Raw genomic sequence first — 22,505 nt, 5'->3', positions numbered from 1 at the left:
GCCCGACACGCCTCCGTTGGCCGAGCCGCTCACACCGCCGGAAACACCTCCCTTGGCGGAGCCCGAGACACCACCGCCGACGCCTCCGTTGGCAGAGCCCGACACACCGCCCGACACGCCTCCGTTGGCCGAGCCGCTCACACCGCCGCCGATGCCGCCCGACACACCGCCGGAAACACCTCCCTTAGCGGAGCCCGAGACACCACCGCCGACGCCCCCGTTAGCAGAGCCCGACACACCGCCCGACACGCCTCCGTTGGCCGAGCCGCTCACACCGCCGCCGATGCCGCCCGACACACCGCCGGAAACACCTCCCTTGGCGGAGCCCGAGACACCACCGCCGACACCTCCGTTGGCCGAGCCGCTCACACCGCCCGACACGCCTCCGTTGGCTGAGCCGCTCACACCGCCGCCGATGCCGCCCGACACACCGCCGGAAACACCTCCCTTGGCGGAGCCCGAGACACCACCGCCGACGCCTCCGTTGTGAGCCCGACACACCGCCCGACACGCCTCCGTTGGCCGAGCCGCTCACACCGCCGCCGATGCCGCCCGACACACCGCCGGAAACACCTCCCTTGGCGGAGCCCGAGACACCACCGCCGACGCCCCCGTTAGCAGAGCCCGACACACCGCCCGACACGCCTCCGTTGGCTAAGCCGCTCACACTAACGCCGATGCCGCCCGACACACCGCCGGAAACACCTCCCTTGGCGGAGCCCGAGACACCACCGCCGACGACCTCCGTTGGCCGAGCCCGACACACCGCCCGACACGCCTCCGTTGGCCGAGCCGCTCACACCGCCGCCGATGCCGCCCGACACACCGCCGGAAACACCACCCTTGGCGGAGCCCGAGACACCGCCGCCGACGCCCCCGTTAGCAGAGCCCGACACACCGCCCGACACGCCTCCGTTGGCCGAGCCGCTCACACCGCCGCCGATGCCGCCCGACACACCGCCGGAAACACCTCCCTTGGCGGAGCCCGAGACACCACCGCCGACGCCCCCGTTAGCAGAGCCCGACACACCGCCCGACACGCCTCCGTTGGCCGAGCCGCTCACACCGCCGCCGATGCCGCCCGACACACCGCCGGAAACACCTCCCTTGGCGGAGCCCGAGACACCACCGCCGACACCTCCGTTGAGCCCGACACACCGCCCGACACGCCTCCGTTGGCCGAGCCGCTCACACCGCCGCCGATGCCGCCCGACACACCGCCGGAAACACCTCCCTTGGCGGAGCCCGAGACACCACCGCCGACGCCCCCGTTAGCAGAGCCCGACACACCGCCCGACACGCCTCCGTTGGCCGAGCCGCTCACACCGCCGCCGATGCCGCCCGACACACCGCCGGAAACACCTCCCTTGGTGGAGCCCGAGACACCACCGCCGACGCCCCCGTTAGCAGAGCCCGACACACCGCCCGACACGCCTCCGTTGGCCGAGCCGCTCACACCGCCGCCGATGCCGCCCGACACACCGCCGGAAACACCTCCCTTGGCGGAGCCCGAGACACCACCGCCGACGCCTCCGTTGGCAGAGCCCGACACACCGCCCGACACGCCTCCGTTGGCCGAGCCGCTCACACCGCCGCCGATGCCGCCCGACACACCGCCGGAAACACCTCCCTTGGCGGAGCCCGAGACACCACCGCCGACGCCCCCGTTAGCAGAGCCCGACACACCGCCCGACACGCCTCCGTTGGCCGAGCCGCTCACACCGCCGCCGATGCCGCCCGACACACCGCCGGAAACACCTCCCTTGGCGGAGCCCGAGACACCACCGCCGACGCCCCCGTTAGCATAGCCCGACACACCGCCCGACACGCCTCCGTTGGCCGAGCCGCTCACACCGCCGCCGATGCCGCCCGACACACCGCCGGAAACACCTCCCTTGGCGGAGCCCGAGACACCACCGCCGACGCCCCCGTTAGCAGAGCCCGACACACCGCCCGACCGCCCGACGCCTCCGTTGGCCGAGCCGCTCACACCGCCGCCGATGCCGCCCGACACACCGCCGGAAACACCTCCCTTGGCGGAGCCCGAGACACCACCGCCGACGCCCCCGTTAGCAGAGCCCGACACACCGCCCGACACGCCTCCGTTGGCCGAGCCGCTCACACCGCCGCCGATGCCGCCCGACACACCGCCGGAAACACCTCCCTTGGCGGAGCCCGAGACACCACCGCCGACGCCCCGTTAGCAGAGCCCGACACACCGCCCGACACGCCTCCGTTGGCCGAGCCGCTCACACCGCCGCCGATGCCGCCCGACACACCGCCGGAAACACCTCCCTTGGCGGAGCCCGAGACACCACCGCCGACGCCCCCGTTAGCAGAGCCCGACACACCGCCCGACACGCCTCCGTTGGCCGAGCCGCTCACACCGCCGCCGATGCCGCCCGACACACCGCCGGAAACACCTCCCTTGGCGGAGCCCGAGACACCACCGCCGACGCCCCCGTTAGCAGAGCCCGACACACCGCCCGACACGCCTCCGTTGGCCGAGCCGCTCACACCGCCGCCGATGCCGCCCGACACACCGCCGGAAACACCTCCCTTGGCGGAGCCCGAGACACCACCGCCGACGCCCCCGTTAGCAGAGCCCGACACACCGCCCGACACGCCTCCGTTGGCCGAGCCGCTCACACCGCCGCCGATGCCGCCCGACACACCGCCGGAAACACCTCCCTTGGCGGAGCCCGAGACACCACCGCCGACGCCCCCGTTAGCAGAGCCCGACACACCGCCCGACACGCCTCCGTTGGCCGAGCCGCTCACACCGCCGCCGATGCCGCCCGACACACCGCCGGAAACACCTCCCTTGGCGGAGCCCGAGACACCACCGCCGACGCCCCCGTTAGCAGAGCCCGACACACCGCCCGACACGCCTCCGTTGGCTAAGCCGCTCACACCGCCGCCGATGCCGCCCGACACACCGCCGGAAACACCTCCCTTGGCGGAGCCCGAGACACCACCACCGACGCCCCCGTTAGCAGAGCCCGACACACCGCCCGACACGCCTCCGTTGGCCGAGCCGCTCACACCGCCGCCGATGCCGCCCGACACACCGCCGGAAACACCTCCGGAGCCCGAGACACCACCGCCGACGCCCCGTTAAACACACCGCCCGACACGCCTCCGTTGGCCGAGCCGCTCACACCGCCCGACACGCCTCCGTTGGCCGAGCCGCTCACACCGCCGCCGATGCCGCCCGACACACCGCCGGAAACACCTCCCTTGGCGGAGCCCGAGACACCACCGCCGACGCCCCCGTTAGCAGAGCCCGACACACCGCCCGACACGCCTCCGTTGGCCGAGCCGCTCACACCGCCGCCGATGCCGCCCGACACACCGCCGGAAACACCTCCCTTGGCGGAGCCCGAGACACCACCGCCGACGCCCCCGTTAGCAGAGCCCGACACACCGCCCGACACGCCTCCGTTGGCCGAGCCGCTCACGCCGCCGCCGATGCCGCCCGACACACCGCCGGAAACACCTCCCTTGGCGGAGCCCGAGACACCACCGCCGACGCCCCCGTTAGCAGAGCCCGACACACCGCCCGACACGCCACCGTTGGCCGAGCCGCTCACGCCGCCGCCGATGCCGCCCGACACACCGCCGGAAACACCTCCCTTGGCGGAGCCCGAGACACCACCGCCGACGCCCCCGTTAGCAGAGCCCGACACACCGCCCGACACGCCTCCGTTGGCTGAGCCGCTCACACCGCCGCCGATGCCGCCCGACACACCGCCGGAAACACCTCCCTTGGCGGAGCCCGAGACACCACCGCCGACGCCTCCGTTGGCCGAGCCGCTCACGCCGCCGCCGATGCCGCCCGACACACCGCCGGAAACACCTCCCTTGGCGGAGCCCGAGACACCACCGCCGACGCCCCCGTTAGCAGAGCCCGACACACCGCCCGACACGCCTCCGTTGGCCGAGCCGCTCACACCGCCCGACACGCCTCCGTTGGCCGAGCCGCTCACACCGCCGCCGATGCCGCCCGACACACCGCCGGAAACACCACCCTTGGTGGAGCCCGAGACACCACCGCCGACGCCTCCGTTGGCCGAGCCGCTCACACCACTACCGACGCCGCCGTTAGGAGAACTTGTGGGAATGCTTTCGGTCGAGGAGCTGGACCAGGAAGTCGAAGGTGACTCTGTGATGGTTACCGCTGGAGTGTCACTGGAAGGCGTTGGGGTTTGTGCGTCAGCGATGGTGCCGGAGTTGGCGACTGGGGTCGCCGTTGGGGTGCTCGTAGACTTGCTCGTGTACGAGTCATCTCCGGAAATGCTCGTTTGCTGGTTTTGCGAGTTGTATTCTCCAGCCTCCGCGAGCGAGCCCATGGCAGCAGAAATGATGGCGAGGTGCGCGATAATTTTGGTGAGGTTCATCTTGGACAAAGAGAGCTGGGGTTGGACGAAGACGACTTGGACGGACTTGGACAAAAGAACGTTGAGAAGGTGGACACCACTTGCTGGGCTGTTAACGAGTACGAGGCAAAATTGAAAGTGAGCAAAACTGGAGCGATCCTTTTTCGACGGGCCATCGCTCAGCGAGATGCAGGCCGTCTCACCAACGCCGCCACACGGATTCTAGTTATCTGCCAGAAGTCTGACAGAACCATTGTACAGACACGGCTCTCTAGTGTTGCAGGCTGTTTAGGCTGCCACATGCAGATAACGGAGGAACCCAACGCCATGTGCTCACTGTCATTGGATACTCTAATTTGAAGACAAACACCGGATGGACAAGAGGACGACTGGCAAGAGCAATGTTGACCACCCGGCATTATGCAGAGTGGATCATCGTCCGCATTGTAGGCACCTCGCGCCAGGATCGAGTGGCACCAACTGGACCCAACGCCCGCGGTTGACAAGCTCTGGCCCCACGTTGCCTAAGCGCTTCCCCACCAAAATTATTTGTCGATGGACATCGTGGAAAGCCTCGTCGTCGCCGTGTCGTGGTGGACGCACATGTACCCCAACGATATTCCAGGCGAACCGGGTCTTCGATGCATCTCTTGGGTGTCGAAGTCTGTTATTTCGGATAGTCGTTGGTTCCGCATGTTGTCAATTTTTTTCGCTGATTGATTCTCCCTGAAGGCACTGCATCTGGTTGAAGCGCTCCGACCGTGTTTGGATACTTTCTGCAGGAAGCCAGCTCTGCCGTCGAGGGATTACCTTATCTAAGTGAAAATCTGATTTCCATGTCGTTGGTAGTCGCAAATACGTGAATAGAGAATATTCACCATTAGGTTCGAAACTTAGGTACGCGATAGTTCGCACAAAACACTAGTTGTATACATTAGTGTTTGCAGACTGCTTATTATGGTGAGAACGAATTAGCGCAAGCTGATTTTGAGTTATCACAGGGTGGCAGGCAAACACGTCTGCAACAGCAGTTACAAACTACATGTACTGTAGTACACACGATGGAAAAACCCACAAACGTGAAGTTAAGGGCCTGCGTCATCCTAGCTAAGCTCCCCGAGTCTTGTTCTATTGAGCTCGTGTCACAGTGTGCTCAGGTTATTGGTACAGCACAAAATCAGTATATCGTTACCGGGCTTTTATCATATTAAACGTTGAATACATCGATCATGCTAATACTCAAGTTGTCTATCTTTCTTCGTCGGGTATATAGGGCATCAGTAGAAGTACCCCACGAAGCCAAGGAAAACTTCAAGCACGACTGCGCTTCACGGACTCGGTACCACTAGCAACTGCCAGAGCTACTGTTGGCCATTGGGTGTCCAATTTTCCTGGCCATCCAACCGTTTCCTCTGCTTTTTTGGTGTCATGGTTTTCTTTACTTCTTTGAAATCGTTGGCGGGGTGGGGGGACCGGAGAACACCTGCCAACAGAAGACCAAACGTGAGGTTGGTAAAAAGTTCGCGTAGTATTGCGCAGGCAGACGCATTGCGCTTTACCTGGTTTGCTAGGAGTCGTTGAATTCGAGGTCTTGCCTCGTCTTCGCTGCGAATACTCTAGAGTTATCCGGTGAACGGCCTCCTCCGTGGCAATGACCGCCTCTCGCTGCAAAGGCATATTGTTACATCGAAACGGGTGAGAGAAGGCATTCCAAAAACGTACTTGGCGCATCAAGCTCAAGCTTTCCGCTGCCACGCACCATTCCCTCGACCTGAGCCGCAATGCCCTGGTACTTGGCTTCTAAGTAGTTGCACTTGGCTTGCGTCGATCGCACTTCTTGCTCCAGCATCTCCACCTTTAGGTCGCGGTCCTCACGTAGCCTTCGCTCGTTATCTAGCTCCTTCTTCAGCTACACTCACACAAAAACCCAGCGTTAACCCCGCAGACCTCCCCCTCCCACGTCCACCCAGCCTCGCACCGTGTCCATTGTGCGAGCCAGCTCCAGGCCGATCTCCAGAGACTTATAGCACACGTCTCCAAGCCGCTCCTCCGCGGCAGTCTCCGCCCCACCTCCCTCTTCCTCTTCCTCTCCATCCTGCATCACCTCCTCCTCCTCCCGGGGCTCCAACTTGGCCGCCGACCCTGTGCTCGCCACCCTCGGCGACTTGCTCCTCTGCTGCGCCTTGGCCTTCTGCGGGGTCTGCTGCCAGCCGAGCCGCTCCGTCTCAGTCTCGAGCTCCCACAGCATCTGCTCCAGCAGCGCCAGCTCGCCCTGCAAGCTGGCCTTGTGCTGCGGGTCCATCCTCTGCTCCTGGAACGTCACGGCGGCGGGCGGGGGCTCCTCCAGGTCCATCGACACGTCCGCGAACTGCAGGCGCCTCGCGGTCCTGAGCTGCCCCGTGTCCTCCACGTCCGCCAGTCGCGTGCGCCCCACCCGCACGTCCTGCGGCGTGCTCCACGCGGAGCTGTGCGCGCTCTTGGCCGCCAGGCGCCGGCGAGAGGCCGAGGCTGAGGCCGCCGGGCTGCGCGCCGAGAAGTGCGCCGCGCTCAGCTGCTGCAGCGCGCGCTGGAGCTGCTGCTGCTGGCTCAGCTTGTACCGCGAGTCGTCCGTCAGGTACGCGTTCCACTCGGGCTTGCGCGTAGCGCTGCGGGGCCGCGCAGGCGCCGGCGGCGAGCGCTCGGGCCGGCCGCGGGGCGTCCGGCGCTTCATTATGTGATCCCAAAATATGGAGACTTTTGCTGCGAAATGTGTCGAGAAAAAGGGAATTCATGCAAATCGGCAGGATCGGGCATGGCATAATATGGATATTATCCACGCCTCGCAGAGCGCAGTAGAAGAAGCGACTGCTAAATAGAGCGGAGTCATCGGTGCGAGCTCCTAATATCGAGAGCGGTGAGCCTTCAGACGGACCCCTCCCCTCTGTACAGGTGGGTCAAGAGGTGGAGAGCACCTCGCGCGTGACGTTAATGAACGGATTGAGCGTGTAGCCGCCTCACAATTGATATCCTATGCTTCGCCTCGTGAAGTCTCGTAGGACTGGACGATAGAAATGGGCTTTGCAGCGCGCAAATCGGACGCGAAACGACATGAACATGTATGTACGTGTAGATGTATTTACTTTATCCAGTTATCACGCCCCCACATCGATTTAGCAGAGCGGGACGAGCTGCGGTATTCAATGCGGCATTCCCTACGGTTTGCCGCACTCGGGCGGCAGTTACCACCAAATCAAACTTAGCTAAATCTTGTTGGTAAATTTCACCACGCCCGCACTAGCCAAGCCTCCCGCCGCAACGTTGAAGACGCGGCTCCGTCCACCGAAATGGTCTCCGTGGCTCATCGCGTTGTTACGTCGTAGTGCTATGCTGGTCGGTGATGTGCCAGACCGATCCGAGCGCGTGGATACTTTCGTACAGCGTGGTGCGCCGCTTGGCAGGCCTCTACGATAGAGCCTGACCCCGCACGTAAAGACTTCATACAGGGACTTGCCCTCGACGAGCTGGTCCGGGGACATAGTGGCTGCTCGCACCTGATACGACAATGAAAGCGAAAAAATTGCCCCAACGATAGGCCTCTACGACCGCGAACCCGCAATGCGCCGGCGGGATCTCTCATGCAGTTCCATGTGGGGCGCGTTCCCATACGCACAGGCGGCTCGAAGCAGCCCCGAGTCCTTCCGAGTGCCAGCAGGATGTGAGCGGGGCGGATGGCCAGCTGCAAGGCCTGTGAGCTATTCGCTGTGTGACACAGGTGCCATGGAGCAATGGACACCTCGGTTGGTCATTAATTAGCGTCGCCGCCCATCGTGTTGGATTGTAACAGCGCAGTGAAATGAGCACGCCGGCGCACTGCGTTGGAATTTCCATCACACTAGTCTGCAGACTGCAGTGCGTGTAGCAGCTAGCGGTGAATCTGGAGCTTTACTGCCGCCGCACCCGACAGATGGCTGCCTCTGGGCATATCACTGAAAAGGATGTTCACCATGGACTCGATCCGCCTCTCGGTGTGAGTGAGGCTTAGCTCGAGCTGGAGCGAAAGGCTGCCGTACATCTGCACTCAAGACGCCGTAGGATGAATAGGCCTCGCCAATGCGGAGTTGCAAGAAGACGGCTCCAGCTCCCATTGACTCGAATCGAGCGTGTCACCTCGGCTCATTTCCAATTCTGCTTGGCTCTCCACAAGCAAAACATCCAACCCGAGCACTTGAGCTTGATACCTCTGCAACTCGCTCCATTCAGCAGTACCCGACACTTGCAGAATGAACCTCCGCAAGATCTTCGCGCACCTCGCTTTGCTGTCGCTGGCCGTGGGGTCCTTCGCGGATGCCTCTGTCAACGCAGTGGCCCCCATCACGAGCTCGGTGGTTCGACAGAACAACGCACTGCGCAACCTGAAGGTGGCAGGAACGGGCACGGGTGTCACCACTTCCACCTCGTCAGGCGACTCGTACACCAGCGGGACAGACTCGACCACGAGCACCACGACCGACTCGGCCACCCAGCAGAGCTCGACAACCGCGAGCACCCCGTCAACGGACACGACGACGACCTCGTCGGACACGACAGCGGCTTCTTCGCCGTCCACTTCAACCACCTCCACGGACACCACGACGCAGGGAACTGGCGCGACTACGCAGGGGACAACTGCCAGCACTGGAACCACCAGCGGCACGGGCACTTGGGGAGGAACCAGCACGGGAGCCGACACTGCCACTACTGGCGGCACGGGCACATGGGGTGCGAGTACAGGCGCGACCGACACCACGTCTCAGCAGACAACAGGCACGTCGGGCTGGGGCACTAGCACTGGAGCTGACACGGCCACAACGGGGACGTCCGGTTGGGGAACCAACACGGCCACGACTTCCGCCGAGACGCCTTGCTCGGGCGACCAGAGCTCAACAGGAACGTGGGGAACTTCGACCGACACGACGGGGACTTGGGGGGCTTCAACGGGCACTACTTCGGGCACGGACACGACCGGCACTACGTCTCAGCAGACGACGGGCACGTCGGGCTGGGGCACTAGCACCGGGACTGACACGGCCACAACGGGGACGTCCGGCTGGGGAACCAGCACGGGCACCACCTCCGCTGAGACGCCTTGCTCGGGCGACCAGAGCTCAACAGGAACGTGGGGAGCCTCGACCGGCACGACTACCGGCACGGACACGACCAGCCAGCAAACGTCGGGAGGCACCACTTCCCAAGACACTACGACGGGGACCACGTCGACTGGCACGACGCAGCAGACGAGTGGCACGGGTACGTCAAATGCCGACACTACCACTGGCACCTGGGGCGCCACGGGGACTGAACAGGCTGGAACGGTGACGGCCGCCAGTGAGACTTCCGACACGTGGGGTTCTTCCACCGGCACGTGGGGCGCTACGGGCAACACGGCGGAGACTCCGTGCTCGGGTTCGTCGGACACCACGCCGGGAACGTCGACGGGCACCTGGATTGAGATCACCAACAGTCCTAGCACCGGAAGCACCACCACCACCGATACGACCCCGGGCAAGACTGGTGTCGATTCTACCTCGTCCGCGACGTCGTCAACCGCGGCGACGTCGACTGCTGCTACGAGCGCCTCGGAGACGACAGCCCCAGCAACCTCAGCCCCGGAGACGGCGGCTCCTGCTACGACGGCTCCTGCTACGACGGCCCCAACCACCACTACAGCGTCGACATCTTCGACTTCGTCAGGCACCACGTCAACCGGCACGACCACGTCGGGCAAGACGGGTGTCTCCGCGACCAAGACGGCGTCGACGACGTCCTCGGGCACCTCGTCGGCGGACACGTACACGGCCAGTTCAGACGAGTCGACCACGCAGCAGTCGGCGACGCAGTCCCGCCGCCGCTCGTTGCGCCACTAAGCGGTCCTCTCGCAGGCAAGAAGATCCCGGCGGCGCAACGGTCGTCACTCGCTCGAGCCCACCTTCGATGTAACCACAGGGACAGTGCTTTACTGCATCTGACCTTCCTCGCGTAAAACCAGTAAATATGCGTAATAAATACATGTCTTCAATCCGATCCAGCCTGAAAATGATTTTAGAGCTGTTGGTTCTGGGGTTGGAACTACAGAAAATCTGAATAATTTGAACAGATAATAGTTCGGATAAAATATTGGCCTCTGTAATACCTGTGTTTTTGTGATCGCCAATTTAGGTTCAAAATCTGAAATAGCTGCGGAAAATACAGTTCTCTATGTAGTATGCCTGTCCGACTTGCTTATTAGAAAGGATTACGATTAAGTGCCGGAAACATCAAGCCGATCCCTGGGCACAGGTAACTGACATGCGCGCTCTGTTATTTCGATCCTAATGCTAGGAATAATACACGCTACATCTAACAGAGAATGTTGAAATATCTGGGGTTTGAGCTAGGACAAAAGTTGGATACCAACGAAGAACAAGAATATGTTTAGGACCACCAAATATGTTTTCGCCAATTTTTTCAGATACGTCTTAATATATTCCTGTATAACAACCGCAGCATCTGCTTCTAATAATCTATCTGTATTCTATCCAACTTTTGTCCTAGCTCAAACCCCAGATATTTCAACATTCTCTGTTAGATGTAGCGTGTATTATTCCTAGCATTAGGATCGAAATAACAGAGCGCGCATGTCAGTTACCTGTGCCCAGGGATCGGCTTGATGTTTCCGGCACTTAATCGTAATCCTTTCTAATAAGCAAGTCGGACAGGCATACTACATAGAGAACTGTATTTTCCGCAGCTATTTCAGATTTTGAACCTAAATTGGCGATCACAAAAACACAGGTATTACAGAGGCCAATATTTTATCCGAACTATTATCTGTTCAAATTATTCAGATTTTCTGTAGTTCCAACCCCAGAACCAACAGCTCTAAAATCATTTTCAGGCTGGATCGGATTGAAGACATGTATTTATTACGCATATTTACTGGTTTTACGCGAGGAAGGTCAGATGCAGTAAAGCACTGTCCCTGTGGTTACATCGAAGGTGGGCTCGAGCGAGTGACGACCGTTGCGCCGCCGGGATCTTCTTGCCTGCGAGAGGACCGCTTAGTGGCGCAACGAGCGGCGGCGGGACTGCGTCGCCGACTGCTGCGTGGTCGACTCGTCTGAACTGGCCGTGTACGTGTCCGCCGACGAGGTGCCCGAGGACGTCGTCGACGCCGTCTTGGTCGCGGAGACACCCGTCTTGCCCGACGTGGTCGTGCCGGTTGACGTGGTGCCTGACGAAGTCGAAGATGTCGACGCTGTAGTGGTGGTTGGGGCCGTCGTAGCAGGAGCCGTCGTAGCAGGAGCCGCCGTCTCCGGGGCTGAGGTTGCTGGGGCTGTCGTCTCCGAGGCGCTCGTAGCAGCAGTCGACGTCGCCGCGGTTGACGACGTCGCGGACGAGGCAGAATTGACACCAGTCTTGCCCGGGGTCGTATCGGTGGTGGTGGTGCTTCCGGTGCTAGGACTGTTGGTGATCTCAATCCAGGTGCCCGTCGACGTTCCCGGCGTGGTGTCCGACGAACCCGAGCACGGAGTCTCCGCCGTGTTGCCCGTAGCGCCCCACGTGCCGGTGGAAGAACCCCACGTGTCGGAAGTCTCACTGGCGGCCGTCACCGTTCCAGCCTGTTCAGTCCCCGTGGCGCCCCAGGTGCCAGTGGTAGTGTCGGCATTTGACGTACCCGTGCCACTCGTCTGCTGCGTCGTGCCAGTCGACGTGGTCCCCGTCGTAGTGTCTTGGGAAGTGGTGCCTCCCGACGTTTGCTGGCTGGTCGTGTCCGTGCCGGTAGTCGTGCCGGTCGAGGCTCCCCACGTTCCTGTTGAGCTCTGGTCGCCCGAGCAAGGCGTCTCAGCGGAGGTGGTGCCCGTGCTGGTTCCCCAGCCGGACGTCCCCGTTGTGGCCGTGTCAGTCCCGGTGCTAGTGCCCCAGCCCGACGTGCCCGTCGTCTGCTGAGACGTAGTGCCGGTCGTGTCCGTGCCCGAAGTAGTGCCCGTTGAAGCCCCCCAAGTCCCCGTCGTGTCGGTCGAAGTTCCCCACGTTCCTGTTGAGCTCTGGTCGCCCGAGCAAGGCGTCTCGGCGGAAGTCGTGGCCGTGTTGGTTCCCCAACCGGACGTCCCCGTTGTGGCCGTGTCAGCTCCAGTGCTAGTGCCCCAGCCCGACGTGCCTGTTGTCTGCTGAGACGTGGTGTCGGTCGCGCCTGTACTCGCACCCCATGTGCCCGTGCCGCCAGTAGTGGCAGTGTCGGCTCCCGTGCTGGTTCCTCCCGCGCCCGTGCCGCTGGTGGTTCCAGTGCTGGCAGTTGTCCCCTGCGTAGTCGCGCCAGTTCCCTGCGTCGTGGTGTCCGTGGAGGTGGTTGAAGTGGACGGCGAAGAAGCCGCTGTCGTGTCCGACGAGGTCGTCGTCGTGTCCGTTGACGGGGTGCTCGCGGTTGTCGAGCTCTGCTGGGTGGCCGAGTCGGTCGTGGTGCTCGTGGTCGAGTCTGTCCCGCTGGTGTACGAGTCGCCTGACGAGGTGGAAGTGGTGACACCCGTGCCCGTTCCTGCCACCTTCAGGTTGCGCAGTGCGTTGTTCTGTCGAACCACCGAGCTCGTGATGGGGGCCACTGCGTTGACAGAGGCATCCGCGAAGGACCCCACGGCCAGCGACAGCAAAGCGAGGTGCGCGAAGATCTTGCGGAGGTTCATTCTGCAAGTGTCGGGTACTGCTGAATGGAGCGAGTTGCAGAGGTATCAAGCTCAAGTGCTCGGGTTGGATGTTTTGCTTGTGGAGAGCCAAGCAGAATTGGAAATGAGCCGAGGTGACACGCTCGATTCGAGTCAATGGGAGCTGGAGCCGTCTTCTTGCAACTCCGCATTGGCGAGGCCTATTCATCCTACGGCGTCTTGAGTGCAGATGTACGGCAGCCTTTCGCTCCAGCTCGAGCTAAGCCTCACTCACACCGAGAGGCGGATCGAGTCCATGGTGAACATCCTTTTCAGTGATATGCCCAGAGGCAGCCATCTGTCGGGTGCGGCGGCAGTAAAGCTCCAGATTCACCGCTAGCTGCTACACGCACTGCAGTCTGCAGACTAGTGTGATGGAAATTGCAACGCAGTGCGCCGGCGTGCTCATTTCACTGCGCTGTTACAATCCAACACGATGGGCGGCGACGCTAATTAATGACCAACCGAGGTGTCCATTGCTCCATGGCACCTGTGTCACACAGCGAATAGCTCACAGGCCTTGCAGCTGGCCATCCGCCCCGCTCACATCCTGCTGGCACTCGGAAGGACTCGGGGCTGCTTCGAGCCGCCTGTGCGTATGGGAACGCGCCCCACATGGAACTGCATGAGAGATCCCGCCGGCGCATTGCGGGTTCGCGGTCGTAGAGGCCTATCGTTGGGGCAATTTTTTCGCTTTCATTGTCGTATCAGGTGCGAGCAGCCACTATGTCCCCGGACCAGCTCGTCGAGGGCAAGTCCCTGTATGAAGTCTTTACGTGCGGGGTCAGGCTCTATCGTAGAGGCCTGCCAAGCGGCGCACCACGCTGTACGAAAGTATCCACGCGCTCGGATCGGTCTGGCACATCACCGACCAGCATAGCACTACGACGTAACAACGCGATGAGCCACGGAGACCATTTCGGTGGACGGAGCCGCGTCTTCAACGTTGCGGCGGGAGGGCTTGGTTGCACCGTGTAGCCCTCGACGAGTGCGGGCGTGGCGAGAGCTATTATATTATCCATGGCTGAACAACCATGTACATGCAGCCAGGGAGTGCAGCAAATTTGCAGCAATAACTTCCCTCCATGAGCATGTTTGGGGGACTGAGGCATTTCGTACTGGTATTGTTTGTTGGCTCCCCGACGCTGGTGCTGCTTGCAGTCGGTGTGCATTTTTCCCTTCACGTCTGTACGAGTATGTGCAATAAGGGCTCAGCACTCCGAGAGCACCGGCGACCTTGCCGACTGCTTATTTGATCGGGTTTGGTTTGGCGAGCGTCCGTGATGCGTCCGACCTCGTTTCTTGTGCGAGCACTGGACAATGCACCTTGGTGAGCTGGGGCCGATTCTACCGCCATCACGCAAGTTATAGTAAAGAGCCTTTACACAGCCCACTGGCGCGGGGAAAATCCACCGGAAGCCTAGGCAGTCTCGTGGCACTGCAGTGACTGTAATGCGACGACGCAGCGACCTTGTTACGCCTTACATCTGCAGGTTTTTCGATGGTTGAGCTGCAGTACCAATCGTGGGAGTTCCAAAGTACCTCCTAAAGGCAGGGGTATCGGGTCCCGATTCAGGACACCTACAGTATCCCGTCGGAAGTTACTTCAGCCACGCTCGTTGGAGTCTGAGTGCGTTGTCTGACGTCTGACACCGTAGAGGATGGAGCGACAACTTGTACAACTTGCAGAGACTGGTGAGTCTGAGACGGTAGCTCGGTTCGGCTCGTGAGTTGGTCGTTCCGAACGAACTTGCGTTTTCATTGGTTAAACTCTTTAGTAAGGACACCATACCCGACTTCCCAGCCACACGCGCACGACCAGCTGGACTGAAACGCGAGAGCTCCCGGGGAAGTTCGATGGTCGGCGTGGGCATCTCACAGGCCTCGTCTCCGACGTTCTGGCGCAGGACCGGATTACAGACGGAGAGAAGTCGCGCGTGACAGCTGGTGATGGTTGTCAGTGGACATGCTTGGATACTCTTCACCCCGTGCGATCGGTTCCTGCTGGCGATCGTGCTACCGATGCTCACTGCATCTTGTGACCCGACGACAACCCAATGTGTCCGTGCACGGCACATCGAGAGAGTGCTATGGGGACCGCCTGGCCCTTCGTGGGGGCACTCGATCGAGTTTTCTACCTCCAGCATGGCCATTCCCCAACTTACCTTGCTTCGCTCACAAGCATCGTGCCTTCCTCCAGCACCTGGGCGTGCTACCTTCGCCTCGACTTCCTCTTCGTCACAAGATGAAGATCGGCAAGATTATCGCGTTCCTGGCAATCGCGTCGCTGACGGTGAGCTCCCTCACAGACGCCTCCGTCGCGGCAACTGGCCCTGCAGTGCGGAAGCTTGGCGGCGGCGGCGGTGTTTCACCCACGACCACGACCTCATCGATCTCGAGCGATGACACGTACACCTCGACGACCCAGCAAAGCACCACGAGCGACTCGGCCACCCAGCAGAGTACAACTGCTCCGTCTACTGCCGTGACATCTTCAACTACGGGATCTGCAACCCAGAGCACAACAACCCAGGGTGGTGAATCGGCAGCGACCCCGTGTGCAAGTAACAACTCGGACACCGACAGCAACCAGTGGACGGGAACTGTGACGGCTGCCTCAGAACAGTCACAATGGGGACAAACAACCACCGACCAAGGCGGTGAGACGGCGGAGACGCCGTGCTCGGGCGACCAGAGCTCCACCGGTGAGCAGCAGCAGCAGCAGCAGCAGCAAGGCCAGTCGACCCAGACGACGGTATCTGGCTCCGTCGGTGTGGACATCTCGTCGCAGGGCCAGCAGGGCCAGTCGACCCAGACGAACGTGTCGGGTTCCGTCGGTGTGGATACCTCGGCTCAGGGCCAACAGGGTGAGTCGGCGGAGACGCCGTGCTCGGGCGACCAGAGCTCCACCGGTGAGCAGCAGCAACAGCAGCAGCAGCAGCAGCAGCAAGGCCAGTCGACCCAGACGACGGTATCTGGCTCCGTCGGTGTGGACATCTCGTCGCAGGGCCAGCAGGGCCAGTCGACCCAGACGAACGTGTCGGGTTCCGTCGGTGTGGATACCTCGGCTCAGGGCCAACAGGGTGAGTCGGCGGAGACGCCGTGCTCGGGCGACCAGAGCTCCACCGGTGAGCAGCAGCAACAGCAGCAGCAGCAGCAGCAGCAGCAAGGCCAGTCGACCCAGACGACGGTATCTGGCTCCGTCGGTGTGGACATCTCGTCGCAGGGCCAGCAGGGCCAGTCGACCCAGACGAACGTGTCGGGTTCCGTCGGTGTGGATACCTCGGCTCAGGGCCAACAGGGTGAGTCGGCGGAGACGCCGTGCTCGGGCGACCAGAGCTCCACCGGTGAGCAGCAGCAACAGCAGCAGCAGCAGCAGCAGCAGCAAGGCCAGTCGACCCAGACGACGGTATCTGGCTCCGTCGGTGTGGACATCTCGTCGCAGGGCCAGCAGGGCCAGTCGACCCAGACGAACGTGTCGGGTTCCGTCGGTGTGGATACCTCGGCTCAGGGCCAACAGGGTGAGTCGGCGGAGACGCCGTGCTCGGGCGACCAGAGCTCCACCGGTGAGCAGCAGCAACAGCAGCAGCAGCAGCAGCAAGGCCAGTCGACCCAGACGACGGTATCTGGCTCCGTCGGTGTGGACATCTCGTCGCAGGGCCAGCAGGGCCAGTCGACCCAGACGAACGTGTCGGGTTCCGTCGGTGTGGATACCTCGGCTCAGGGCCAACAGGGTGAGTCGGCGGAGACGCCGTGCTCGGGCGACCAGAGCTCCACCGGTGAGCAGCAGCAACAGCAGCAGCAGCAGCAGCAGCAAGGCCAGTCGACCCAGACGACGGTATCTGGCTCCGTCGGTGTGGACATCTCGTCGCAGGGCCAGCAGGGCCAGTCGACCCAGACGAACGTGTCGGGTTCCGTCGGTGTGGATACCTCGGCTCAGGGCCAACAGGGTGAGTCGGCGGAGACGCCGTGCTCGGGCGACCAGAGCTCCACCGGTGAGCAGCAGCAACAGCAGCAGCAGCAGCAGCAAGGCCAGTCGACCCAGACGACGGTATCTGGCTCCGTCGGTGTGGACATCTCGTCGCAGGGCCAGCAGGGCCAGTCGACCCAGACGAACGTGTCGGGTTCCGTCGGTGTGGATACCTCGGCTCAGGGCCAACAGGGTGAGTCGGCGGAGACGCCGTGCTCGGGCGACCAGAGCTCCACCGGTGAGCAGCAGCAACAGCAGCAGCAGCAGCAGCAGCAGCAAGGCCAGTCGACCCAGACGACGGTATCTGGCTCCGTCGGTGTGGACATCTCGTCGCAGGGCCAGCAGGGCCAGTCGACCCAGACGAACGTGTCGGGTTCCGTCGGTGTGGATACCTCGGCTCAGGGCCAACAGGGTGAGTCGGCGGAGACGCCGTGCTCGGGCGACCAGAGCTCCACCGGTGAGCAGCAGCAACAGCAGCAGCAGCAGCAGCAGCAAGGCCAGTCGACCCAGACGACGGTATCTGGCTCCGTCGGTGTGGACATCTCGTCGCAGGGCCAGCAGGGCCAGTCGACCCAGACGAACGTGTCGGGTTCCGTCGGTGTGGATACCTCGGCTCAGGGCCAACAGGGTGAGTCGGCGGAGACGCCGTGCTCGGGCGACCAGAGCTCCACCGGTGAGCAGCAGCAACAGCAGCAGCAGCAGCAGCAGCAAGGCCAGTCGACCCAGACGACGGTATCTGGCTCCGTCGGTGTGGACATCTCGTCGCAGGGCCAGCAGGGCCAGTCGACCCAGACGAACGTGTCGGGTTCCGTCGGTGTGGATACCTCGGCTCAGGGCCAACAGGGTGAGTCGGCGGAGACGCCGTGCTCGGGCGACCAGAGCTCCACCGGTGAGCAGCAGCAACAGCAGCAGCAGCAGCAGCAGCAAGGCCAGTCGACCCAGACGACGGTATCTGGCTCCGTCGGTGTGGACATCTCGTCGCAGGGCCAGCAGGGCCAGTCGACCCAGACGAACGTGTCGGGTTCCGTCGGTGTGGATACCTCGGCTCAGGGCCAACAGGGTGAGTCGGCGGAGACGCCGTGCTCGGGCGACCAGAGCTCCACCGGTGAGCAGCAGCAACAGCAGCAACGGCAAAAGTCTTCAAAGTCTTCTTCCCGCCAGGAGCAGGGGCAAAACTCGAAAACTACCGTGTCAGGATCTATTGGCGTGAAGAGTTCTGGCCAAGGAGGTAAGTCGGCGGAGACGGATGGCCATTGGACTTCAGCATCGAATGGACAGGCTAAAACTTGGGACCACTCATCGCAGGATACCAGTAACAAGAAGCAGGGTCAATCTAGTCAAACTTCTGCTGGCACCCAGCAGGGTCAGAGCGGAGCGGGCAAGTGGGGAGTGTCGACCCAGACGACTGTATCAGGATCGATTGGCTTAGGCATGTCTGGACAAGTCGGTGTATCCTCCGAAACTCCGTGCTCTGGCGACCAAAGTTCAACGGGCACAACCACTTCTTGGACTACACCGGACTACAAGCACGGTGTGCTGACCGGCTCGGTCTCGTCACCGAGTTCAGTGGCCACCAACGCCCCCTCGACAGATTCAACCAGCTCTGGTACTGCCGAGGCGACTGTCCCGTCGGCGACGTCAACCCCATCGACCACCACTGCTACCAAGTCTGGTAAAACAGGCGTCTCGACCAAGACGGCATCAAGCATTTCCTCGGGTACTTCGTCGGCCGATTCGTATGCGGACTCAACCACACAACAGTCTGCCACTCAATCCCGCCGCGCGCTTCGTCACTAAACGCTCTTCTCGTCGTAAAAGGTGTATCGTGATTTGCCTGTGGGTGGGTGGGGTGGGGACAAATACCAGCTCCGTAGTTGCGCAAGAACAATCCAGCGCCGTGGTTGCACAAGAACAATTTTTGAATTGAACGTTTTGGTTTGGGTAATTACCACTTGATCGGGCAAGTGAGAGGGGTCGCTATAATAGAAAATGGCTCGGAAACGGTGGTGACCACGCGTCGCAACCTTCTCTCGGCCACAATAGCTACTACGTGAGAAGGGAAGAGTGGTCGTGGGGGAGCTTCTAAATGATCCTCTACACTTTGTCTTCAGGCGGGCACGTTCAGGGATGTTGTACAGCAAAATTGCACTCGTAAAGCAATAAATATTGCTCTAAGCATATTATTACCATCAATAGATTCCAAACCAGCTACCAATTTCCATTCCAGGATGTCCTCCAGACGCGTGGACACCACCCCTTTTCTATTATAGCGATTGCCGTGTCAATTTTTGCCTGCGTTTGCCGGGCGTTATAGGCTGTGTATTCTGTCGGGTCATCAGTGGCGTTACGATATGTCGTGGAAGCGACACAGCGCCGAGTCTGTATCTACTTTTTCGTCGTCTACGAGATCCTGCGCAACAATGGACGCACCAGCAGCAACTGCAGCGACGGACGCGCCACCGCGGAGCGAGCAGGAGGTGCTGGCGTCGCTGCCCCCACCGCCCTCGGCGCTGCCGGACTACCCTTCGCGCAGCGAAGAGGCCGACAACACCAACGCGGACGCCAATGCAGACGCGGACGAGGCCAGCGCGGACGACGACGGCACCCGCAGTGCATCCGCCTCCAAGCTGCCGGCCAAGGCCTCGTCCGCCGCACGCTCCATGGCGTCCAAGCTCGCAAAGAGCGGGCGCAAAGTTCTGTCGCCTCTGGCCAAGAGCCCCAGCAGCGCCACCTCCACCTCTAGCAGCGCCAAGCCTGCCGCTGCGGAGCCTGAGACGGCGCCAGGCGACGCCGACCCGCTGGCGTCCGTCGCGTCGCTCACGTCGGGGCTCACGTCGTCGCTGGCCAGCGCGTCGTCGTCCTTCGGCTCGCTGCTCTTCTCGTCGCAGAGCTCCAGCGTCGGAGACGAGGCCGCCGACGGCGCCGACCGAGCGGCCGAGGAGGCGGCGGCCGTGCTGCACCAGGTGACGGCCCAGCAGCGGCTGCGCATCCTCGAGGACCTGGTGCAGCACCGGCGCTCGGACTGGAACTACCTCAAGGCCATGCACGAGGGCTCCAACTACTGGCTCAACGTGGCGCTGCTGCGCGAGCAGCAGGTGATGAGCCACCTCGGCGACAAGCAGAGCGTCCGCCGCGGCGCGCAGTTCTTCTACCTGGGCATCGGCCTGGGCAGGCTCGTGGGGGAGTCGCTGCACCCGGAGCTGCTGGCCATGGACTGCTGCCAGCTGCTGGAGGAGCTCGAGTTCTACTTCTCGTCGTCCACGGTGCAGGGCATGGTAAGCAATGAGGCGGCGGGTGGAGAAGGTGTGGATGTTCAGACAGGACTGACGGTGGTGCTGCTGCTGGTTGCGCGATTTTGTTTTGGTAGAAAATGATGGTGGCGACGTCCAGTACGCTGCACGAACCGCTGGGCCAGGAGAGCAGCCCGCAGTACTCGATCGACGAGCCGTTCCGGCCCACGATGCACAAGTGGAACCAGCGTCCGGTATATCGCCGCCTCATGACGCCGCCGATTGTATGCTGCGTTGGAGCTTTGTTGCGCCTACATGCTGTCGATGTGATCGCTAATTCGGCTCGCGGTGTTGCTTTGTTTGGTTGTGCTGGCAGCCTTTCCCGCTGGACTACAGGGAGGTGCTGCTGTCTCTGTGCGACATTCTGGCGCTTATTTACAGCAAGCTGATCGAGGACAGCAGTGCTTCCGAAAACGTGAACCTGTTCCAGGCCATCATCCGGTTCGACGATCGCATAAAGGTGCCGGGCTGACCAACAGGTTAAACTCAGTGGTACCTTGTTGTTCTCTGACATCCCGTTTGAATGTTGCCCCCCGCAGAAACTCTTTATTGACCCGGTGAAGAAGGAGTTCTCCGCCGTAGCCTCGCAAGTTATGGCGGAAGAAATGAGGCTCGTTCGCAAGACGTATGCATCTGGAGTACGAGACAGCGTAGCCGACGCCGCCACCAGTACTGCTACAGCCCCTGCATCCACTGTGGCTGCATCGGACTCCAGCAGCGCGCAGTAGTCCGTTGCGCTGAACGCCGATCGGAAACAATTACATGCGAACATACGATAAAGCCTTAATCCGCTTGAATTCGATATTATTCCGTGCTTGGCTGCTAGTTAGTGATTATTAAGCTAGCTGGTGAGCAACAACGCGAAGTCGTTATAGGGTCGTTGAATCACGATGACTTGCAGTATCCAGCGTTATCCGTTGTCTGATGTACCAGAGTAATTTGATGTCATCAGAATCGACTCGTACATACGAAGTGTTAGGAACCCACTGGTGGCATACGCAGAAACTAAGCAATACCAAGACTCGACTTAATAATTCGTAAGTTAAAACTGACCCAACTCATATACCAGAAGAAAAAAAAAAGTTCCACGACGGTAGTCCTCGTTGTCGGAAGCTTCCTGGTGCCCGTAGGCCATTTCAACTTGTCGGGCCGTGGCATAGCATTAACCTGCTGCACGAGGTCGTCATCTGAGTCCGAAGATGGCGCAGGTATTTTGCTTTTGGACTTTCTAGGCGTGTACCACAGCTGGGAACTAAAACACAGAGAGAAAATTGCCCGTGTTACTTTTCGACTGTTTAATGCACCTTAACCCCAGTGATAAATAGTTTGATCAGTAATTTATTTTAAATTACGACGCGTTTAATGCGCCCCCAATCGGGTATAGTGAAGTTCAGTTTCTAGTTTAATCACGTTGCTGCGTAAAAGTCGCATCAGATCCGACAAAAAAAGTGGTCGGACCAAAACATTCTAATTAAACGCTGCGATAATTTAAAATACATTACCGATTAAACTGATCAAACGGTTTTATATGGGTTTTGCAATATACGAACTAGCCCCCCCCCCCCCCCTACGCTACTTGTGCGCGATGGGGTGCAGGAACGTTTACATGTAATTCCCATCGTGTTTGCACTGTACGTCGACCGGCGACCCAGGTCAGGCGTCATTTCCCGTTGCAGTGATCAAACCAAGATCGCGGAAACTGCTATCACGGAATCAAGATCCCGCCCTGCTCAAATGCACCAGGGCCAGTCCATCTGAGTAGGTTCTGTGCTGTTCGTGTCCCGCTTAACACGGCGTGGGGCATATTCATGCTGCCTCCCACTACGTGCGAGGCCATGGCGGTGGCTGCCAGTCGCAGTTTGCTGTTGCTCAAGGCCTCGCTGAACGACACGTCAGCACGCTATGGATACGAGCAGCACGATCGATCGAGCTGTGCAAGACAGACCAGAAATTGAATAAAGACACGGGGCGCCCCAAGCCGATGAGAACCAGTGCACTGTTTGTTGCTAAAGATCTCAATGGCGCTGATGGCGTGTGTCTATATCGGCTCCAACATCGGCGATGCCTGCTCCGCGATCTTACCTACACACAGCCCGGTCTTTTGAAGAAGCACGATCAATTTTGTCATTTCTCCTTTGCCCACACAACGAACACGGCACCGACTCAGCTTGGG

General features: G+C 61.1%; 4 protein-coding genes across 4 annotated transcripts; 2 read left to right on the top strand and 2 right to left on the bottom strand.

Annotated features, from left to right (window-relative positions):
• Positions 1–5,740: 5,740 nt before the first annotated feature.
• IUM83_07987 (uncharacterized protein) lies at positions 5,741–7,089 on the bottom strand (the record flags this gene model as incomplete). The annotated part of the gene is made up of 4 exons (XM_067932331.1): positions 5,741–5,862; positions 5,939–6,044; positions 6,139–6,288; positions 6,358–7,089. 4 exons carry the CDS (start codon positions 7,087–7,089, stop codon positions 5,741–5,743), a joined length of 1,110 nt encoding a protein of 369 aa, XP_067782913.1.
• A 1,549-nt stretch (positions 7,090–8,638) lies between these two features.
• Positions 8,639–10,261, top strand: IUM83_07986 (uncharacterized protein; the record flags this gene model as incomplete). Its single annotated transcript, XM_067932330.1, has 1 exon — positions 8,639–10,261. The coding sequence occupies one exon, from the start codon at positions 8,639–8,641 to the stop codon at positions 10,259–10,261; it is 1,623 nt and encodes a 540-aa protein (XP_067782912.1).
• Positions 10,262–11,434: 1,173 nt separating this feature from the next.
• Positions 11,435–13,054, bottom strand: IUM83_07985 (uncharacterized protein; the record flags this gene model as incomplete). Its single annotated transcript, XM_067932329.1, has 1 exon — positions 11,435–13,054. One exon carries the CDS (start codon positions 13,052–13,054, stop codon positions 11,435–11,437), a length of 1,620 nt encoding a protein of 539 aa, XP_067783043.1.
• Positions 13,055–19,462: 6,408 nt separating this feature from the next.
• On the top strand, positions 19,463–21,060 carry IUM83_07984 (uncharacterized protein; the record flags this gene model as incomplete). The annotated part of the gene is made up of 4 exons (XM_067932328.1): positions 19,463–20,317; positions 20,410–20,556; positions 20,649–20,792; positions 20,872–21,060. 4 exons carry the CDS (start codon positions 19,463–19,465, stop codon positions 21,058–21,060), a joined length of 1,335 nt encoding a protein of 444 aa, XP_067782914.1.
• Between the last annotated feature and the right edge of the window lie 1,445 nt (positions 21,061–22,505).

The sequence above is a fragment of the Phytophthora cinnamomi genome (assembly GCF_018691715.1).
Source record: "Phytophthora cinnamomi strain GKB4 chromosome Unknown Contig102, whole genome shotgun sequence".
Taxonomy (NCBI): Eukaryota; Oomycota; class Peronosporomycetes; order Peronosporales; family Peronosporaceae; genus Phytophthora; species Phytophthora cinnamomi.
The sequence above is the reverse complement of the archived record's forward strand: the minus strand, read 5'-3'. Positions and strand labels throughout refer to the sequence as shown.